Here is a 21,413-nt window from a genome sequence, read left to right as displayed (position 1 = left end):
CACCCGAACTTTCAAGCGCAGGCCATCACAAAACGCTGAGTCTGACTTTCGGAACTGGCATATTCTATAAGGAACTGTCTACTGTACTTCTTTCTTTAGCATGTTTTAGAGTTTTTAGGAGGGTTTTATTCATGCATTTTGTATGTCCTTTGTTATTGTTCCTCTTTTAGGTCATGTCAATAAAACCGAATTACATCGTTGACACGCTGTCCATCTTTATTTGCAGCGCTTTATGCTGATCATTTTCACTACTCCCTCTGTAATGCCCAAGAAACAATAAATCCTTGAACCACTATGCATGCATTGTGTGTGTAGCCAATTTGAGTCTTTATGCGTGCATTGTGTGTATGGCACACAAGGCAGCTTTACCAGTGGACAATGCGAAACAAAACTGGCCGAAATTATTATTTACGATGAACTTAAGCTGCAGTTGAACGTTCGGATGATATTTGGCCATTCTAGAGCAAACATTATACTGCAATGCCTGAAAGATAAAGCCGTGATAGCTGTGTCTTATTGAAACATGCACTGTTTGGCCGCTTGGCCCTGGCTCAAAGAGCACCTGGTTCGCAGGCATTATAGTTTCACTAGATTCAAACACAACGTCCAACGCGTCACTAAGAGAGCAGAGCAACTGTGAGAACAGAATGCCAGCTAATGTGCTGCATGGTATTAACAAGACAGCGTTAAAGTTTCCATTCACCAGAAAATTTGTCGTCGTCGTCGTCGTCAGCGTCGGCGTTATGAGCTAAACGTTAGCACAGCTTTGGAAAGTGCTAGTCGGCAGGGGACATATATGGGCGAGCTTTGATTGGTCGTCGGATCATATGACGTCACATGATGTCGCGAAATGCATAAGCTGTCAACTAGTGCTCCTCTTTCGACACCGGAGGGTGGATGAGAATCTAACCTTCCGAAACCCTTGGATCCCGAGTAGGTACAGAGGTACTTTCGTCGGTATTGCTTGATGAAAGCGGGGATCAACATTTATTTCGGCTAATAATTCCCATTATGTGCCAGCCTGTGATTGTATGCAAATGTGTGTGTACGAGGCAATAGCTGCAGGAAATAAGGGATAAGTGATTAAGCGTGTATTAAAGCGCATGACTACAAAGAAAGCCTCAGACAGAACACTTAACTTTTTTGTGTCGTACCCTGAAGGCAGAGCTTAAGTGTCCCCCAAACAATGTTTTAGGCTTCAGAGAACGTACATTAGGCATACAACTATTCATAAACAATCCTTTGTTTTGGAGAGGAGGCTTTATCCAGTAATTCGCACAAGACATATGAATGGAACCGGCGGCGAAGGGTGGCTGAGGCTGAAATTTAGCAAGGATATCTCACAATTCGAAATGACCTGTATCTCTTGTGTCGTGTACACCCCGCGTTGTGTGTCCACTACCAGTCCTTATAGCAAATTATCCCTCCCCTACAGAAAGCAGCGTATTTACTTGGTGTTTTAGAACTCATCCCTTGCGTTTTTGTTTTGATCAAATCTAAAATGAAAAGCTACATACTTTTAAATCTGGCTTTCGGCGCCATCCTCATGAGACCAATTTCTAATACATGAGCCACTAACATGTCATTTCTTCAGGACCTTTCCTTTTTTAGTCACAACACACTAAATTTTTATGTAGACAGTTGTGCAAACATCTCAAGCTAGCGCTCTTCCACTTTTCTGGATTTTTAATCTCTGTAAGATATTTGTGATCTCGTCATCCTTCGGGATGGCGGGCGCACGACCTCTACGCCCACCTGCCACCGTCGAGCAGGCTGTGGCATACCCGACGCGTCACCTCAAGGTCGCGGATGTCTGCTTCCAGATTCGGCGGATGAATCTACAGTGACTGTGATGGATTTCGACAGGAGCTACACGCCTGTTCAGTCGCGCCTTCTGAAACGGAAGCTGCGTAGAACATCACCAATGAGTGAGTCATCAAAGAATAATACTGACAAGAAAGAGATCCTTTCCGTGGGCTTCGTAACAACAACGGCGACGGCTAATTTGAATACTATAAACAGACAGTACCTGACCCAGTTTATTAATCAACTGGTTCTCGGTGACATTGACCAGATCAGAATTGACCCCTGGAAACATGTAATCACCATGATGTCAAATCCCAGGCTGCAGTGAACAAGCTGAAATGAATTGGTGCGCTAGGCACCTCCTTCCTCTCTTTCTTGCACATGAAAAAAAGGCTACTACAGGTTTAATCACGGATGTTGACCCTGAGATAAGTGAAAATTATCTCTGTACGCTGATCAAATCTACGGTGTGCATTGTGGATGTTCATAGTTTCGGCCGCTCTAAGTGTGTTAATTAGTCTTTGAAACTGAATCCCTACCATAAAGTGGGCTATGTTAGACATCCAGTTCAGATGTATGTTCCTAGGCGTGTTCAGTGCCATAAATGCAATAAAATCGGATGTGAGTGCCGTTTGTCAAAACGAGGTATCCTGCCTCCGATGTGGAGGTACACGTACCCTCATGACCCATGCCAGACGGAGACTGTCAAGTGTGCTAACTGTTCGGGTGCGCATGAAGCGACACCTAAGGACTGCCCGAAAATTTGTAACCAAAGACGTATATTAAAGAAGATGGAGAGAGACAACTCGACTCATCAAGAAGCGGCTGCGTCTATTCGTCGTCGCAAGCATTATTCCCGACGCCGACACAAGTAATCAGAAAGTAAGCCTAGCCTGGATAACTCACCTGTACAGTTAACACCAGCTCAGGTGTCACAGAAGATTGAGCCTAATCCCGCTAAGAATACTCTGGCTGCACTGTCACAGGCTGATGCAAAGGATCAGTCAAAAGCTGTTATATTACCTGCCTCCTCAGATGTTGAGTGGCCTGCTCTACCATCAAAGGCCATCGCCATGCCTCATACCAGTTTGGTTGCCGCATGTGCTGACAATACCGCAATCCCCGACAGCCAGCAGGTGAAGGAAATTCTGAAACAGCTTGTTTGTTCAATGCGGGTGCTGCTCTCTAGCTTCAACGCGCAACAACGCAAAGTTTGCTGTTCAGTTTTTGGACGCATTTGAGCCGCCGGCATTGCAATAATTCACAATGGCGCAACAAACTAACACCACCTATGTGGAGATGTACATGCGCCGCAGCGTAGTGATGCAATGAAATGCCCGAGGCCTGCGTGATCGTCTCAGTGACTTCCGACCGCGGGTACAGAAGTGCCGCTTTCCTGTTATTGTGATCTGTGGGCCCAATATGTCGTCTACTTTCCGCCTTTCTGGATATGTTCTGCTATTGTCTCGAGAAGCAGACGAAACAAGCAAAATGTTGGTGTGTGTACGCGAAGACATTGCCCACGTCCGCCATGCTCTACAGCCCAACACGAATCACTACATTTGTTTGACATTAACCCTGAAAGGATGAGTTCTTTCTGTAATTGGTGCTTATATTCCACCGAAAAATGACTTTGACCAGTCATATCTATTTTAAACAATACATTGTTGTGCAGCACCTCATATTATTGTGGTTGACTTTATTGCTCACCCCCGTCAGTGGGGTAGTGCAATAATGAGCAATCGAGGAAGAGACCTGGAGGACAATTATGCATACACAAGATTTCGTCAATATAAACGATAGCTCACCGACGTTTTACGTGGAACAACCTACATCAGCTGCTTGGATGTGGCGTTAGTTTCCATAATCCCCTATCCCTCTGTTTCTTGAAGCAGTTATGTGGAAACACATGGAAGTATTCACATACCAACGTATGTATGCATGAAATGGTTTGCACCTACCATTTCGTCTCGTATGCAATACGCAGATTGGTCGCTTTTAGGGCATCTGTGTAGAATTCCTGCATGCACCTCCAGTCACCATCTCAAATAGAGGACCTGATTACGTCCTCCCTCAGTGAGCACTCTCGCTATGTTTGTGTACCTGCGTCAGTGTCTAGCATCGACGTGGAATTCGAGAGGCTTCGCGCTGTCCTTCGGCGGGCTGAAAAGAAGTACTGAAGAACGACATCCACGTACGATCTCGCACTTTCTCGCCGAGCTAAACGACAAGCTATAAGCCACCTGGAGAGGTTAGGACGACAACGTTGGAGACAGGTCTGCTCATCACTGGATTCCCGCAAGCCACTGTCGCGTATCTGGCATGTTGTGAGAAGCTTGCGTGCCTTTTCGTGCCCTGGCCCTTATCAGCGCCGCAATGAAGTTTACATAGCAGATGATTTCAGTAAATTGGTTGTGGGCAGAAATCAGACGCAGTCACCAATTTAAGAGGTTTTTGCGCCACCTTCGCTGAACGATCAATGCGACTTGCCCTTTTCAATATCTGAATTAGACGCCACTCTTGCCTTTTGCCGTCAATCCTGGTCCTGACCCTGACCTGGACTTGACCGGCTTACTTATTCAATTTTATCAAACCTAGGCAAGGATGGTCGAACGGCGCTACTTAATGACTTCAATGATATATGTTCTTCTAGTACTTTACCTGAACACTAGAAGATTCCGCTTGGTTGCTCTTTTGAAGCCTGAAAAGCCCCCTCTCGAACTTACCTCATACCGGCCAGTTGCCCTAGCAAGCTGTGTCGGAAAAGTTATAGAACGAAGGGTCATGGCAAGACGTGAGTGGTTTTTAGAAAGTAATAATCTTTATCCGAACATGATTACTGGATTTCATCGGGGACGCTCTTCCATCGACAGTGTCATCGACCTTGTGGCGACCGTAGAAAACGAAAAGCGTCACCGTCGACTAGTAGCTGCTGCCTTTTAAATATAAAAGGGGCTTACGACAACGTCCTCCATGATGCTATTCTTGATGGACTTGACGACTTGGGAGTTGGCGGTCGATTGTACCTGTGGATTGTGAGCTATCTCAACGGCCGCTCTGTTTACATGACTACGCCTGATGGAGATACTACTCGCTATCTGGTCAATCGTGGGGTTCTACAGGGAGGAGTCCTCAGCCGAACTTTATTTAACGTTGCGCTAATTGGCCTGGTGAATGAACTGCCAACTAATATCCACATCAGTACATATGCTGACGACATCTGCATCTGGGCTTCTGGTTCGACGCGCCTACAACTACGTGCGAGATTACAGTGAGCTGTGTCATCGACATCGATGTACATACGGCGTCAAGGTTTGCTTCAGCGGCAAAAAAGTGTGCAGTAATCGCATCCATTTGAAAATGTGTTCGCCGTTACCCGATTATTCTTCATGCAGTTGTGATACCATACGTGTCAAGTCACAGATTCTTGGGAGTAATTATTGACCACAGACTATTATGGTCGAGATAGATAGAGGGATTTATTGAAAGTCAAAGACTGAGAGGTTGGCCGGAATAATTCAAATCTGGCCTGCTACTCTGCACTGGGGAAGGGGAAGGAGAGAAGAAAGAAGATCATGATGGGTGAAGATTTGGGAGAAGGCATGTGAAATACATATACAGACACAGCAGCTTGCTTTACAAGCTGGAACCAAGTCCGCTGGCGCACAAAAAACGGCAAAGAGCACGCACTGCCTGGACACCTTTCCCCCTGTCCTGCCAAGCGCCCACCAGCAGTTCCTCCGACAGAGGCCTCTTACCCAAACGCTTCAAGGAAGCGGATAGCGTACTTATTTCGCACGCGTACGCTGGGCACACCAATAAAATATGGTCTACAGTCTCTGGGAGGTCACAAGTTGAACATGCCGTTTCATATAATCCCGCCCAACCACCGTGGGTGATGGATAAATCTTTGGTGCACCTTCGCGTTCCCGGGATATTGAAGAAATGGTGCCACACAGTGGGCTGAAACAACTTACTCCGGCGCACATCTGGTCAGAATATCCTAATTATTATCATGTCTTCCATAACGTGTCTGTGCTAGGACAGGCATCCGCTGCAGCTGTGGTGATACCTGCTCATAAAAGGCTGTACATTTCCTTCTGGGACATACTTCTACGTCAAGCGCTGCTGATTTTCTAGCCCTTTGGGAATCTATTCGCTACATATGTGGGGAACCACCTCAAAATTGGTGTATATTCACGGACTGCACTGCAAATTTTAGAAACTTTCTAATGCCACACCGCATAGCAGTCTCTGGCACTACACATTATGGAGCTCCTTACATCTGCCCTAGTGCAAGGCCATAGGATAATGTTTCAATAGATCCCTGCTCACTGCGGGCTCCTTGGAAATGAACAGGCAGATATTGAAGCAAAAAGTGCCCTCAGTAATGGCCTCCAAACAGCTGTGCATTTTTCAAGAGCCGATACGACGTGTCTTCTAATGAACTGTATGAAGAAGGCTACGGCTGCTTACTAGGCCCATGCCAGACACGTTCACCTAGGAAGGCTCGATCGAACATTAACATTTTATTTTCCGCCTGAAATTCTGCGCCATCATGCATACTTGCTACACAAACAGCATTTAAACGTGGCATTCACGAGCAGGTACTTGTATTTAATTGGGCAGGTGGACTCCCCGGATTGTTAAAGTTGTGGCATCCCCGAGACTGTGGAACATATATTATTGGTGTGCCCAGTGTATGCGCGTGAAAGAACTGTTCTAGTCGTTTTTTTTTTTTGAAGCGTTTGGACAAGAGGCCTCTGGCGGAGGAACTGCTGTTGGGCGCCTGGCCTGACAAGGGGAAGGCTGTCCAGGCAGTGTGGGCTCTGTCGTTTTTTTGCGCCACCGGACTCGATTCGCGCTTGTAAAGCGAACTGCCATGCCTGTATATTTTTTCATATGCATTCTTCTACATCGTCACCCATCATTATCCGCTTTCTTCTCCCCTTCTCCTTCCCCAGTGCCGAGTAGCAGGCCAGATTTTAATCATTCAGGCCACCTTCTCTGTCTTTCCTTTCAATAATTCCATCTATCTTCAACTCGCAGCCTATTCTCTAAGCGTGCTGCCCACATCAATAGTTGCTTTATTTTAGGGAGTTTCTTATATATTCACATCGCAAATATGGTGTATTTTTCATGCCAGAAAGCTCGAACTGTGTTTGAAATTTTTTGTTAAAAAAATGAGGTCAATAGCTACTCCATCATCTCCATCTGGAGCGATTTTTTTCGTCATAAGAATATCAGTGCTCTTTTCTGATTTGTTCGAAGCATCTTAAAGGTTAAAAGCAATTCCTAGTGTGTCATTTCACAAAGCATTGTTTTAGTGTTGAAATTTCGAACCATGATGGCACTTTGCGCAGAATTTTGTACCTGAATATTTAATGTTATACATTGACAGTTCGAAAAGAAAAACTAAATGTGGCGGATCTAATTTTGAACCTGCATGGTTATTAGCACCAAAATATTCTTTTTCGCTGAAGTAAACAGCGGTGCCTGTATCGCTTAACATATTCACTAGGTGACGTATCCTTTGTGAGAAACGATCGCATGCCAAAAGGTTTTTTAACAAACCGCGTTTGACATTGCAGATTTCTAGAAATGTTATCAAGGGATATTACTGGGGTATGCATAAAAAGAGAATTTAACAATAAAGAGCTTTAGTTTTCATTTTGAGTTCATAAATATCCGCGCTGTATTTAAAGCTTTGTGGGTGTAATACTAAGAGCTCCTGAGTATGGTCAGTTTTTGTGTTTCCTGCAAATCTCGGTTTACAACTTACTCTTTTGAAGCCGAAAGCTTCCTCGCGTGTCTTGGTTATATCCGCCACCACAGAAGAGATGGAGGATGTCCCTGTCCGGAAAGGTACCACGCCAAACGCGCCTACCACCGCATCGCGCCGTCGTACGTGACCCACCGGTCTCTTCCTTCTGCTTCAGATACTGAGTCGCTTTCGGTAGGTATATAAGCGACAGCGCTGGCCATGATTTTCCACACTTCACTTGCGGACTTCTACTGGGAAGCATCTACAATGAACGCTCTGGTGAGTACATACTTTGTAAAGTGGAGCAAATTGGCCTCATAATGTTTTGTCTCCGGCGAATTTCGAATGTGAATGAAAAAAGATGCATCCAGAAGGAATTATCCATTGTTTAGTCTTAGGCAACCAGGTACTGTCTTTTTGTTCTTAATCGTCAATATATCGGTCTCCTGTCGCCAGACGTAATTGTTGGCCCTTAGAGAAGAGAACTTATAAGCATTATCTGGCCCTTCTAATGGAACAATCCCACCAGAAGGTTTCATTGTAGTTTTACACATCGTTACCATTTTTCACAGAAATAAACAAATTCAGTATCTTGAAAAAATTATTGCGTGCATCCAGGCGTCCAGCCTAATCCTTTCCTTTGAATATATTTCTAGCAAAATGCTTGCGATAATGAATTAAACACTTTAGCAGTACTTTGTCATATGTACAGTACTCTCGGAGAGTGCACGCTTAGTATAAGAATATTTGAGATTGAATTATTGGGGCTGGGGGTGGGGGAAGTGGAAGCTGTTAGTTCTTTATATCGTTCCAGTTATTTTTGTTTTTGTGTCTATTGAGGTTAATTGTTTTTTAATATGGCCTTGTTATGAAATTCCTTTTTTTCATTAATTCTTACATTAATTTACATTCTTACATTAATTCTTACATTTTTCATTAATTGTACAGATTGTACAAATTTTGCAAAATGGTCTTTCTGCACTCGCACAAACCAACATCTACTTCCTACTTTTGGCGCTTATGCATTAAAAAAACCGAGCCATCGAATAATCTGATTGGTGAAATTATAATGTTCGAGTGATCCTTACACTGTATTCTGGAACGGGCAATTGAAAAGATTTTCTCAGTATTTCTTAAGAATCCGTATTATGAAGTAGAGGATGATGGGCTCCATAACAAACTAAATAAAATACACTCAGATAAATAAATCAGCTGAATCAGATACATCACAATTGGCCTCATCATCGCTTTCTTACAGGCCGCTGCTGTTGTCCTCTGCGCTGCTCTGGCCGCAGTCATGTGTGATCCCAAGGTCTTGGGATACGGTGGTTATGGTGGCTATGGAGGATACGGAGGCTATGGCATTGGCAGCAGTGTTGCCCTCGTGCGTGGCGGTCCCGGTCTCTACAAAGCTGTGCCCGGCCCCGTGTTCCTCATTAAGACCATCCACCAGGTGAATAAACTAAGCGGAGGAGGAGCACTGGTTGCCCATTCCGGCCTGGGAGGAGGAGGAGGCTATGGCGCTGGCTATGGAGGCCTTGGGTATGGCGGACTTGGATTCGGTGGTCTCGGCGGTGGCCTTGGTTATGGAGGTCTTGGATATGGAGGCCTTGGATATGGTGGCCTTGGATATGGTGGCCTTGGATATGGAGGTCTCGGATACGGTGGCCTCGGCTACGGTGGTATCGGCTACGGCGGTCTCGGGTACGGATACGGCCATAAGCATTAAGTGGCCGTTGTGAATGGGATGATAGGATAGCCCATTTTATCAACAAAGGCTGCTCTGTATCAACTGAATCTGCTCCGTCCTTCGCCCCGCGCTTGAGAATGGTGCCGAGGCAAGAGACAAAATCCAAACCAAAGGACACAGCGGACTTTCTGGACGGAACCCAGATCGACCGCAATATACGCTTCGCTGTGAACATAAATAAAAAGCTATTTATTTTTTGCCGTAACACTTTTTCGTGTCCTCCTGTTCTCCAGTGGAGCCTGTAACGCTGACTTAGGGGTTAGGGCGCTCAGAAACTGATCGGAACGACTCGAGTTCGATACCTGTCGTTGCTGCCAAGCTTCGATGGAGGCAAAAAGCAAGGCGCTCGTGTACTGTGAGATATCCGTGCCTGTTCAAGAACACAAGTTACTTAACCTATCCGAAGCGCTGAACTACCGGATCCCTCATAATCGATTGCGTTTTGAGACATTAAACTCCTAGAACAATGTCGTGCCATATACCCGTGGAAGTAACGGCAGCTGTTTCTGTGCTTGATTTGGGTAACACACTGTGCCACCTGAGTCCGTCAAAAATGCGAAGGTCAACTAGGAACGAAGCTGCAGCCTCCAGCTACGAAATAATCGATGTGAAAACTAACTAGAACGTTGTCCCACATGTGCATCCCGTAGCATTAAGAAATGCTAGTGGTTACCGACGCGGTTTGACGTGAAAAACTCCACATCATCACCTAAGATTTGAACTCCGGCCACATAAAACGTGGCAAGTGACTTTAGTACCTGAACAAAATCATGTGGATATTACCAGGCCCCAAGATCTGCAACACGCATCCTATTACCTATACCAAACGCGACAGCTCTAGGCCCATTGACATCGCTTTATTATTACAAAGGGTGTCCAGAAAGTAATGCCCCTATTTTGCTTTAAATTTCCCCATGAAAAAAATTCGGAACAGCACAATGAGAGGCTTGTCGGTGAAACATTTTTAAGATAAAATTACGAAGATAACCGTGAAAAGGAGGTATTGCTATAATTAAATCTGCCAAAGAGACAAAATGGTGCGTCCTGCGCATGTAGACGTATTTTCTTTCGCCGCCTCAAGGACGGTACCTTCGTACCACTCCATCTTTTGAAGAAGGTTAAGCTCAGAGCAAAGGTTGTTTGTGGACATGCAGCGAAAACGTCAAAAAGGCTGCTTGCATAGTAAAAACGTGCACAGGAGCAGCGAGAAGAGTCTGGAAAGCTACAGTAGAATACACTGGCAACTAAATATAAGGGACACGAACGTACAGCCTTTGTCAAAAGTGTACGGCCCAGGGTGTCTGCTTCTGAACCGTGTAGTGGCCCTGGTTTAGCATTAGTGGAGGTCCTTCCATTGAAGAGGGTAGGAAAAAATCTTACCGTCAAGAGATTTGGAGCACTGGAAATACATTAAATGCCGCACGAAGTGGCTCAGAAGCAGACCCCCTGGGCTCTACACTTTCGACAAGAACTGTACCAAAAACATTCAGTGAACGTGAACACAACCATGGTCATCTATGCATGATAAGAAATAAAGACAAATTAATCATAACGCGATTTGTGATTTGTGGGGTTTAACGTCCCAAAGCGAATCGGGCTGTGAGAGACGTCGTAGTAGAGGACTCCGGCAATTTCGACCGCCTAGTATTCTTCAACGTGCACTGACATCGCACAGCACACGAGCGACTTGCTTTTCGTCTCCAGCGAAAAGCGGCCGCCGAGGTCGGGATTCGATCCCGCATTCTTGAGCACAGTAGTCGAGCGCCGAAACTACGGCGCCACCCGGGCTGGGTAATCATGTGAGTAGAGCTGGAAAGAGCAAAATTCCGAAGAAAATACTGTGAAAACTGAAGCGCCAAAGCACTCCTTTTTGGCCTAGGTCACGTTTCCCTGTAGCCTAGGTCAGGTTGCGAGCAAGTGGGACGAACTATCTTAAAGACAGGGAACATGTTTTTAGAGGCAGTGAATGTACACGCTCAGTTATCAAGAAAGACATGGTGAACCTTCCAGGGGCTTTTGTTTTTGGGGGCTAATGAGCGAGGAAACACGAGCACAGCTGGTGGGTCTCAAGATTGTAACTGTTCCAAGAATTCCAATGACAAAGCATAGAGCCAAGAATGAAAATAAAAGGGCGTATGACAAGAAGGGCTGAGGTTAAAAAAATGCAGAATAAGTAAAACAAAACAAAATAATCCCTAGATAACATGGCGTTCACAACGGGTTCAAATACAAATAATGTCATCATAATTTATCCTTTGTAATATCTCCAAAACTGGTGTTGGTTTCTTTGGTACGTTTTGAGCCATACGCAGGGACTGAAAGACTGTTGACAAGAAAACAAACACTGGCAGTAGTTTGACTCTGTTATACTTGCTGAGACGAGCAGAAGCTCTAGTTAAGAAAGATTACACATTGTTTTCCCTGGTTTCTGCGCCGAAACATTCTCCACATTGTCTCGGCCGGCATGACTGTGCGGAGCGCGAGCACTGGAAGATAGCTTGGCTGCAGCGATGGCGAAGCGGCAGCTGCGGCGGCCCACGAAGCAGCGGCGCTTCACCTGGTTAGTCGCATAGAGTGGCATGATCATTGATCAGGCTACTGGCGGAGCCGGGGGCGACAGCCGGCACAGCTGTGGAGAGTCACGTGGTATGACGTCAGGCCGCTCCTATGGTTTAGAGGTCAAACGGCATCTTTCGTAACCTTCAAAGTTGCGACTCGGGGGAAAGGCTTCGTTTGTTAGAAGCAAGTAGTGCTTAAACTCGGCACTGTGCGCTCAATCAACGGGGTAATCCCTTACAAAGATGCCTTTTGAACTGGCGTTAACGCCTCGCTTAGTACGAGTTGAATTGACAGAAAGCCAACGTGGACGCAGAATAGTGAGTCTGCTCAACATTGGCTAACCAAAATTTCGGTTGCGCTTTCTCAGCACAGTTTACTGTCGAAATTTCGATTGACTTTTCGTTCTGGTTATACAGAGCATATAAAGAGCAAATGTATACGTTCATAAGTGCATTAGAAGAAACATGCGAATGGGCGTTTTTGGTAAAACTTTGAATGGGCAGGCAATAGGGATGAGATCTAATTTGACATACAAAATCCTAGGAAGAGGCATCTATTGTAAAAGTTGGGCGCCAATTTGTGAAAATACCAAAACAAAACAGCTCTAATAGCGTTGTCGCAAGCATCATATTGATGCTATTGACGTAGGCTGCTGGCAAAAAAAAAAAAAGAAAAAAAGAAAAGCTGAAAACTATCTAAGCCAATTCGATTGTTTAGGAATTATCCCTAAATATTTAGGATAATTCTGGAAAAAACGGTGTGCCTAATCACTTTCTACAGGTGCCTCGCTGTTAGTGAGGAGCTGATAAAAAATAAACGTCTTTATTTTTATTATTATTAGTTTTAAAGAAAGCGTAGGGCACTGACTGGACAAAGCCACACACAAAAAGGAAGGCTAAGCTGAAGGAATAAGAAAATACTATGCAACTGCATTCGATCTTCATCGCTGGCTCAAGGCCTGCTAGCTCTGAGGGTGACATTAACAAAATAGAATCGAATAAATGACTGAGGTATGTTGCGCTCACTCTTGTCACAAATTTTTGAGCATGACGCTTTTCACACGACTACCGTACTTACCTGCAGAAAGCATGTAGTCGACGTCATGACATTATTAACAGAGCTAACAAGTTAAATACGCAGGCCATCCTTGCTGTATATCTAAAGAAAGCATTTGAGAATATCTCCAATTATACTATAATAGAACACCTAAACGAAATTAACCCTGGGCGAAAGGCTTATAACTAACTCAGGGCCTTTCTAAGTGAGCGCACGGTGGAACTGCGCGTTGGCACCCCGAAATCCGACTCGATAAAGCTGGGAAACAGGGACAACCCTCAGGGGCTTGTCTTCTCTCCATTTTTTTAATCTGACACTAATGAAGATCCAGGAGAGACACGCCAATATACCAGGTGTAGAGCATAGCCTATACGTGGACGATATTATGGTGTCGGCAACAAAGATGAAATCGAGGCCGTTCTTCAAGCAGCTGCAAACGTCATCGATGAAGAGAACAGGAGAGCAGGCCTCAAGCTCCCTTGAAAAATTGGAGCTTATAATGTTTCATAAAGGCAAATTAAATGCGCCCTTGACGACAGCCTATATACAGGGCGTGGAAGTAACAGAGGTTCAGGAGATGAAGATCCTGGAGCTCAAGCTGAAACAAAACGCACCAAAAATAACCGAACTCAAATGGGTGGTCCCCTAAACAGCCAGACAAATACAAAGAATTACTAAAAGTAAAACGAGGCACGGAAGAACGCGACCTCTTCAAACTCATATAAGCCTTCACCATAAGCAGGATTACGTACTCCCTCCCGTCCTTAAAACACCGTAGAGGAGGTGGAGAGACTCTACGCAATATTACAATGGTTTAAAAAACAGCCGTGGGGCTGGTGCGCTCGACTCTCAAGGAAAAGCTACTTAGACTTGGGGTCCACAATATCTGCAAATAACTCAAAGAAGCACCACGAACTGCCCAAATTAGGCGCCTGTCTAGCACGGCCGCCGATAGGAGAATACTCGAGAAATCAGGTATTGACGGCGAGTCCCTACAAGACTTCCCTCAATGTATTCCACGGGATATTCAAAAGAGGATCACCATCAAACCTCTTCCTTGGAACATGAACCTCCACGCACATCAAGGCCGAAGAGAAGCCCTAGTTAATAGCCTCCACAAAACCGTGTACCGGCTGCAGGATGTCATCTACGTTGACGCCGCAGAAGACGCGCAAGATCCTAATAAATATTCAATATGTGGAGTTACACACCCCAGCATTAACCAAGCCAGACTGGTTATGATGGAGACGGCTTCCACATCCAGACCGTTAGTCGCGGTGGACGCCGCCATTGCCGCGGCCATCGCCTTTACTAATGCAACTGCCATAGTAAGCGACTCTAAGTTGGAGATCAGTAATTTTTTGGAGGCAGAGTTTCCAATCCCGCCTCACCTCTCAAATACTCACTTAAGAGAATCTCCTCTCTTGGGATATCGAGTTAATATGGAACCCAGCTCATGTGGGGATCGGGAAAATGAGGCTGCCCCCCAATACGCTCGAGAAGTAGCCGGCAGAGGGGTGGCACAAAATCAGGAACCGGAATCGTTCGGTAAGTCAGCAAGATAATACCACGAATTCACTGCACTTTGCAAAGCAAAAAAAAAAAAAAAAACGCTCCCACCACCCCATAAAACACTGGCCAAACAACAGCAAGTCATAAGAAAACAGCTCTTCCCCAACTCAAACAACATATAAAAATTCATGAGTAAGGATATGAATTCCTTCTGCCGCTTTTTGGCGAGAAAGACAACTTCGATCATATCATCTGGGCGTGCAAAGTCCATAAGCCTCCCTCAGAACTCTTGGCTGATCCCTCTAAAAAAGCTTGGTACAAGTCAAGGTCTAGCGGTAGCCCTGACATTCAGTACATGGCCGTCGAATGCTTCGGGTTCGCCAACGGTCTCCACGGCCTGTTGCAAGCTAGCTACCTTCCCTCTATTCCTCCACACTTATTCGCAATAAATGTTATCAGCCTCAGCCCGTAACAGGAGGGTCTGTTTCCATCTCATGAGACGGCGCTGCCAGCGCGCGTCAGAGGTACGGTGCACCGCAGGTTCTCGGTAGTTGAGGATTTCGATGGTCAAAAAGCGAGGATAAGTTCGCAGACAATGGGCAGATATGGAGTGTGGACGGCCCGTGTGGCCCCGAGCGTCTTACGAAGAAGTCTGTCAAATTTCAGGTGCGTGGAGTCCTTGCTCCTGGCGCCAGATTGGGCAGATGGGGTGGAAGGCGCAGCTGCTAAGCATGCGGCCCCACACAAAAACAACCGGATGCCGCTCTTCGGAGGGGAATAAAGTGCATGACATGACGTAGAAAACAGGCAGATCGAAATTGGCGCTGCATCTACTGCACACTTCATCACCGGACATGGCGTCTGTGGCGACCTTCCTCTGCTTCTTCCGAGTCTCTTGCGTCGAGTTTCGATTTTTTGCAGAAAAAAAAACAGACGGATTTATTCACGCTGCTGGAGCCTAGCAGATGCGTTTTTCTTCCTTTCCAAAATTGATGTGGCATCGTCTTGTTCACGAGTTCAAACCTTTGTTGAGGACAAAGCATACAACTGCAACAATGAAAAGTTAACCAGTTGATATTTAATAATTAGAGGGATATTAAGAGGTTTTAAGTTTATTGCATACGCCGTGGCTGTAAGGTTTTACTGAAAATGTTTTTCTAACTTCTAACTTATCATTTTTAGTAATTCCGTTCGCTGAATCATCCTGTATACTCCTGAAGTACAAACTGTGCAAGAAAAATGGAGATGTTACAAACGTTCTGTCGTCTTTGTTTTTTTGTAATTAAATGAACTCGACATGCGCTCGAGAGTGCATTTTCTTTTCAACGTAATCCACTATCTTTTTGTGTGTCACCTGTATAATCACATACGTATAAGAAAGGAAGAGCCACTGACACAAAGAAAATCATAGGCGGTATGTTTATTATCAACATGAAGCATTAATTAAACGTGAGTATAATTGACTAGAAAGTAGAAGAAAAACTACCACATGCCGCCGGTGCGAACTGAACTCACGATCTCCGAATTTTGCTGGTCGTGGGTTTTGATCCCACGACCTCCATCCGTGATCCCGAAAAAGAATTCCTTACTTATTCCCTTCGGTCAGTGGTTGCTGGCTCCTATCTTTTATAAGACGTAACGGACCACCTCGCTTGCGTGTATCTTATGACTGATTAGCTTAACGAAGGCTCGGAGTTTGTTGGCTTTCAACTCTTTAGCAGCGTAATAGGGTTGTCACACAGCTCCCAGCCTTCCCGCTAGATCCCATTCTACATGACGCTCGCAGTAACACAGGATGCTGAGCACCACGTCCGCCGCTGTTGAGGAGGGTGGCGTTGGTGAACACTCTTAAGGATAGGTTACGCTCAACATAAATACATATGGAAGTGGAAGGTTAAAAAACCGTTGTCGTAGCTCATTGACAGACTACCGGAGGCGACATCTGGATGGCGTGGGCTTGGACCCCTCCGGCGGCATGGGGTTGTGTTTTCTTCTATTTCTAGTCAATAATATCCACGCTTAATTAATACGAGCACTCCACAGTGATTAGAAAAATCCTGTGTGCTTTCCCTTGTGTCAGTGTATATCGAAACCCCTCATTTTACCTGCATTTCTTTGCTGCAATTTTCACATTTTTGATGCCCCCTCTTGTCTGAGGCGTGAAAGTCACGCTACTTGTGTTTGCCATGTGACACGTCTTTTCGAAACAACGTAACAGCGCAACTTAAGCAAAGGTCATGTGCTGAGTATTGGCGAGACATGGTTTGGTATTTGATGTCGACGAAATGTCTACAGTATATATATACATTTTACAAACACCTTTTTACAAAGCGCCGAAATGCAGATTCTTCGTTGCTAACACCTTTTCAAAACAGGTCACATATATCCTTACCAGCGCCGCACTAACGTTATACGTGGAACGCCGACGATTATTATATCCGGTAATGCGAAACTGAAGCGAAGCTCTACACGTGCTTCAGTTTTGCATAATGCTGAGATAACTTAAGATACTTTATTATTATATATTGTAATAGGGCGTTTATTGAAGCTCAGATGGAGAGCTGTGAGGACAGGACCTTGCAACGGCGAGCCCAGCGTACTTCGTCTTCGTCGCACAACGCACAGGTGCATGTCGATGGCGATGACTATCACAGTACATTTTCCCCCCGGGTAAAAAAAGGAGCCATCCTGGCGACTTATGGCGCGGAAAGCACAGCGGGGTCATAGAATGGCTTCAATCGGTTCACGTGAACTGTTTCACGACCACGGCGACGCAAGTCCGCAGAGGGCGTGACGGGCTCAACTACGTAGTTGACTGCAGATGTTTGCTGGAGGACCCTATATGGCCCGTGGTAGCGAGCAAGAAACTTCTTTGAAAGGCCAGGGGTTGTGGAGGGCACCCAGAGCCATACCAGTGTGTCCGGGAGATATGGCGAAGATTCGCCGGTATCACGGAGGTATTTTTGTTGCCACTGATTTTCTGTTGTGAGAGAGCGGGCGAGCTGACGGCATTCTTCTGCGTACGTGACGGCATCGGATAGCGGGGAAGATTCGGAAACGTCAGGGCGGTAGGGAAAAAGTGTGTCCATAGTACAGGGTGGCTCGCGCCCGTAAAGGAGAAAGAATGGAGAGAATCCAGTAGTGGCCTGTGTCGCGGTGTTATATGCGTAAGTAACAAACGGTAGAACTTGGTCCCAATTGGAATGGTCGGTGTTCACGTACATAGCCAGCATGTCACCGAGAGTGCGGTTAAAACGTTCTGTCAGTCCATTCGTCTGAGGGTGGTACGAGGTAGCGGTGCGGTGTATGATGCGGCATTCTTTCAGGAGAGCCTCAAGAGCGTCTGATAAGAAAACGCGTCCGCGGTCACTGAGCAGTTCGCGAGGGGCACCATGGCGAAGAACCAGGTTTTTCAGAATAAAGGCAGCCACGTCGCGTGCGGAAGCAGAGGGCAATGATGATGTCTCAGTGTAGCGGGTTAGATGATCCACTGCCACGATAATCCAGCGGTTGCCAGCTGAAGTTGTAGGAAGGGGACCGTATAGATCTATGCCGACACGATCAAACGGACGGGCAGGACAGGGCAACGGTTGCAACGAAGCAGAGGACTTGAGAGGAGTTTTTCGGCGTTGGCAAGACTGGCAGGAGCGGACAAAATGGCGGACAAAGCGGTACATTCCACGCCAGAAGAAGCGTAGACGCAAGCGCGTGTAGGTTTTCAACACTCCGCCGTGGGCGCACTGGGGATCAGTATGGAAAGCAGCACAAATTTCGGCGCGGAGATGACGGGGGATGACTAAAAGCCACTTCCTTCCGTCGTGAAGATAATTGCGGCGATAGAGCAGCCCGTCACGAATTGAAAAATGGTGAGCTTGGCGGGCAAGCGCCCGAGACAGACGACCTGGAGAGTGACTTGAAAGAAAGTCCAGAAGTGTAGATATCCACGGGTCGCGCCGCTGTTCCTTGGCCATGTCAATAGTGGCAAGCGAAGACAAATCGTAGGCGCAGATCTCATCAGGCAACGAAGAGGGAGGCAGCGGTGAGCGCGAAAGAGCGTCCGCGTCAGTATGCTTGAGGCCTGAGCGATATATGACACGAATGTCATACTCTTGGAGGCGAAGAGCCCAGCGAGCAAGGCGGCCGGACGGGTCCTTGAGGGACGCCAGCCAGCACAGAGCGTGATGATCAGTGACCACATAAAATGGTCGGCCATAGACATACGGACGGAATTTGCCGATGGCCCAAATAATGGCCAAGCATTCTCTTTCCGTAACAGAATAATTGGACTCTGCCTTGGTCAAGGTGCGGCTTGCGTACGCCACCACATAGTCTCGGATACCAGGTTTGCGTTGGGTGAGAACGGCGCCTATCCCAATACCGCTAGCGTCAGTGTGAATCTCAGTTGGCGCATTCGGGTCGAAGTGGCGGAGGATGGGAGGCGAAACCAAAAGACGGCGTAAAGTGTTGAAGGCGTCATCACAAGCAGGTGTCCATGCGGAGAGGTCGGAGCTACCGGAGAGGAGCTGGATGAGAGGAGCAATAATAGAGGCGAAATTTAAGATGAAGCGGCGAAAGTAGGAGCATAGGCCAATGAAACTTCGTAGCTGCTTCAGTGATTTTGGGCGTGGGAGTTCGGCAACTGCACGAAGTTTGGTGGGATCGGGAAGAATGCCATCCTTAGAAACGACATGACCTAGAATTGTTAGTCGGCGAGCAGCAAAGCGGCACTTCTTCAGATTCAGTTGGAGGCCGGCGGTAGCGAGACAAGTGAGAACGTCCTTCAGTCGGAGCAGGTGGGATTGAAAATCGGTAGAAAAGACTACGATATCATCGAGATAGCAAAGACAGGTTCGCCACTTGAATCCACGAAGCACAGTGTCCATGAGGCGTTCAAATGTGGCCGGGGCGTTGCAAAGCCCAAAGGGCATGACGTTGAATTCATATAATCCATCTGGTGTGATGAAGGCAGTTTTAGAGCGGTCAGCGTCAGCCATTGGCACCTGCCAGTAGCCAGATCGTAAATCCAACGAGGAGAAAAACTCGGCGCCCTGCAAGCAGTCTAGTGCGTCATCGATGCGTGGCAGAGGATAGACGTCCTTGCGCGTGATCTTGTTGAGCCGGCGGTAGTCGACACAAAACCGGAAGGAGCCATCTTTCTTAGGTACCAACACAACTGGAGACGCCCAGGGACTGTGGGATGGCCGAATGACACCCCGACGGAGCATGTCGTCCACATGATCAGCAATTACTTGGCGCTCCGAAGCCGACACGCGATAGGGGCGCTGGCGCAAAGGTGCAGTTTTACCGGTGTCGATGGTGTGCTCTACGACAGACGTGCGGCCCAAGTCAGCTTGAGGAAAGTCGAATGAAGAAGCGAAGTTCTGCAAGAGGGCGACAAGTTGATCACGTTGCGCAAGTGGAAGATCAGCATCAATAGCATGTTGGAAAACGTCGGAGGGCGTCGAAGCGGTCGCAACATCGCAAGAGCACAGACTAACGTCGAAGGAGGGGGTTGAGTCAGCAAGAGTGGTGATATGACTGGGATCAAGCTCTTCAAGACGTCCAATGCATTCGCCACGGAGCAGGACTGCTGGGCAAGAAAATGGGTTCGAGGCGTAAAGTGCACTCTTGCCGTCTTGAATTTCGAGAACAGCGAACGGAAAAAGGAGGCAGGGATGACGGGAGGTGGCTTCGGAAGGTGTAAAAATCGCAGTCAAAGGAGTTACCCACTCACAAGACAGTGGTACGAGGGCAGCAGAGAACGGAGGAATGTCGGTGTCATGGGCGACGAGAAGTTTTGCAGTGCGGGGAGGGGTATCACAGAAGGGGGCATCACAGAGGGGGGCGAAGGCAATTTGTGCACGAGCACAGTCAATAACGGCTTGATGAGTCCATAGAAAATCGTATCCGAGGATGATATCATGCGAGCAGTTCGGCAGAACAATAAACTCGATGGGGTACAAGACGTCTTGAATGAGCACACGGGCTGTGCAAGATGCGGAGGGGTGAATGTGCTGTGATGAGGCGGTGCGGAGCGAAAAGTCGGAAATCGGAGTGGTCACTTTGCGAATTCGACGGCAGAGCGCTTCACTGATGACGGAGACGGCTGCACCGGTATCGACGAGAGCGAGAACTGTGGCGCCTTCTACAGAAACTTTGATAACATTAGCGGGACGGCATGGAGGACTTGAGGAATTCGAAACAAGCGCAGTTCTTGCCCCCGGAACTGCGACTGTTAGTTTCCCTCAACGGTGCTGGTAGAACGTCGCAGCATTGGAGAAAGCGATCGGCGCCGAGGAGAATGTGATCGACGAGTGGTATAGGTTTGGCGATCTTGTGGGACAAATTGAGAACCGGGCGGAATCATTTGCGAGCGTGAGTCGGTATCGTACGGGTAAAATCGAATGTCAGGCTGTGAAGGTTGGAGGCGCTGGCGACAAAGGCGCGCAACATGGCCCGGCCGACCGCAGGCATAGCAAATCGGAAGGTTGTCCGTAGTACGCCAAGGTTTCATAGGATGTGGGCGGAACCTTGAGGGTGGGGCTTGAAACGAAGGCTCAGCATGCGGCGGTGAACGGTAGGCAGGGACCTGCACATAGGAGCCAGACGTGGGCGAAGGTGGTGGCCTAGCCGTTACTTGGGCATACGTGAGAGGTGCCGTCACAGGCGGCACCACGGGGTTGGACGGCAAGGCATCAGCGACGTGTTCTTGCACGACACGGCGTATAGCAGGGGCCAAAGATGGAGCCAGTTCAGGAACGAGGCGGCCCGAGTCTTGAAAATGGGGAAGGAGTGAGATTTGACGTGCGACCTCTTCACGAATAAAATCTTTGATCTTTTGATTCAGCGGGCTCCCTTCAGAAGTTGGCGAACCACCCAGGGCTAATGCGGATACGCCTTCGTCGCACACACTGGAGCGGCGCCTAGAAGCGCGCCGCTTGCGGAGCTCGTCGTAGCTCTGGCAAA

General features: G+C 47.1%; 1 protein-coding gene across 1 annotated transcript; it reads left to right on the top strand.

The window, feature by feature from the left end:
* The first annotated feature begins 7,837 nt into the window (after positions 1-7,837).
* On the top strand, positions 7,838-9,299 carry LOC146196131 (uncharacterized). The gene is made up of 2 exons (XM_084596925.1): positions 7,838-7,849; positions 8,829-9,299. Exons 1-2 carry the CDS (start codon positions 7,838-7,840, stop codon positions 9,297-9,299), a joined length of 483 nt encoding a protein of 160 aa, XP_084453051.1.
* Positions 9,300-21,413: the final 12,114 nt, after the last annotated feature.

This window comes from Amblyomma maculatum, chromosome 3, assembly GCF_055883805.1.
Source record: "Amblyomma maculatum isolate TAMU_Amacu chromosome 3, ASM5588380v1, whole genome shotgun sequence".
Lineage (NCBI taxonomy): Eukaryota > Metazoa > Arthropoda > Arachnida > Ixodida > Ixodidae > Amblyomma > Amblyomma maculatum.
The sequence above is the reverse complement of the archived record's forward strand: the minus strand, read 5'-3'. Positions and strand labels throughout refer to the sequence as shown.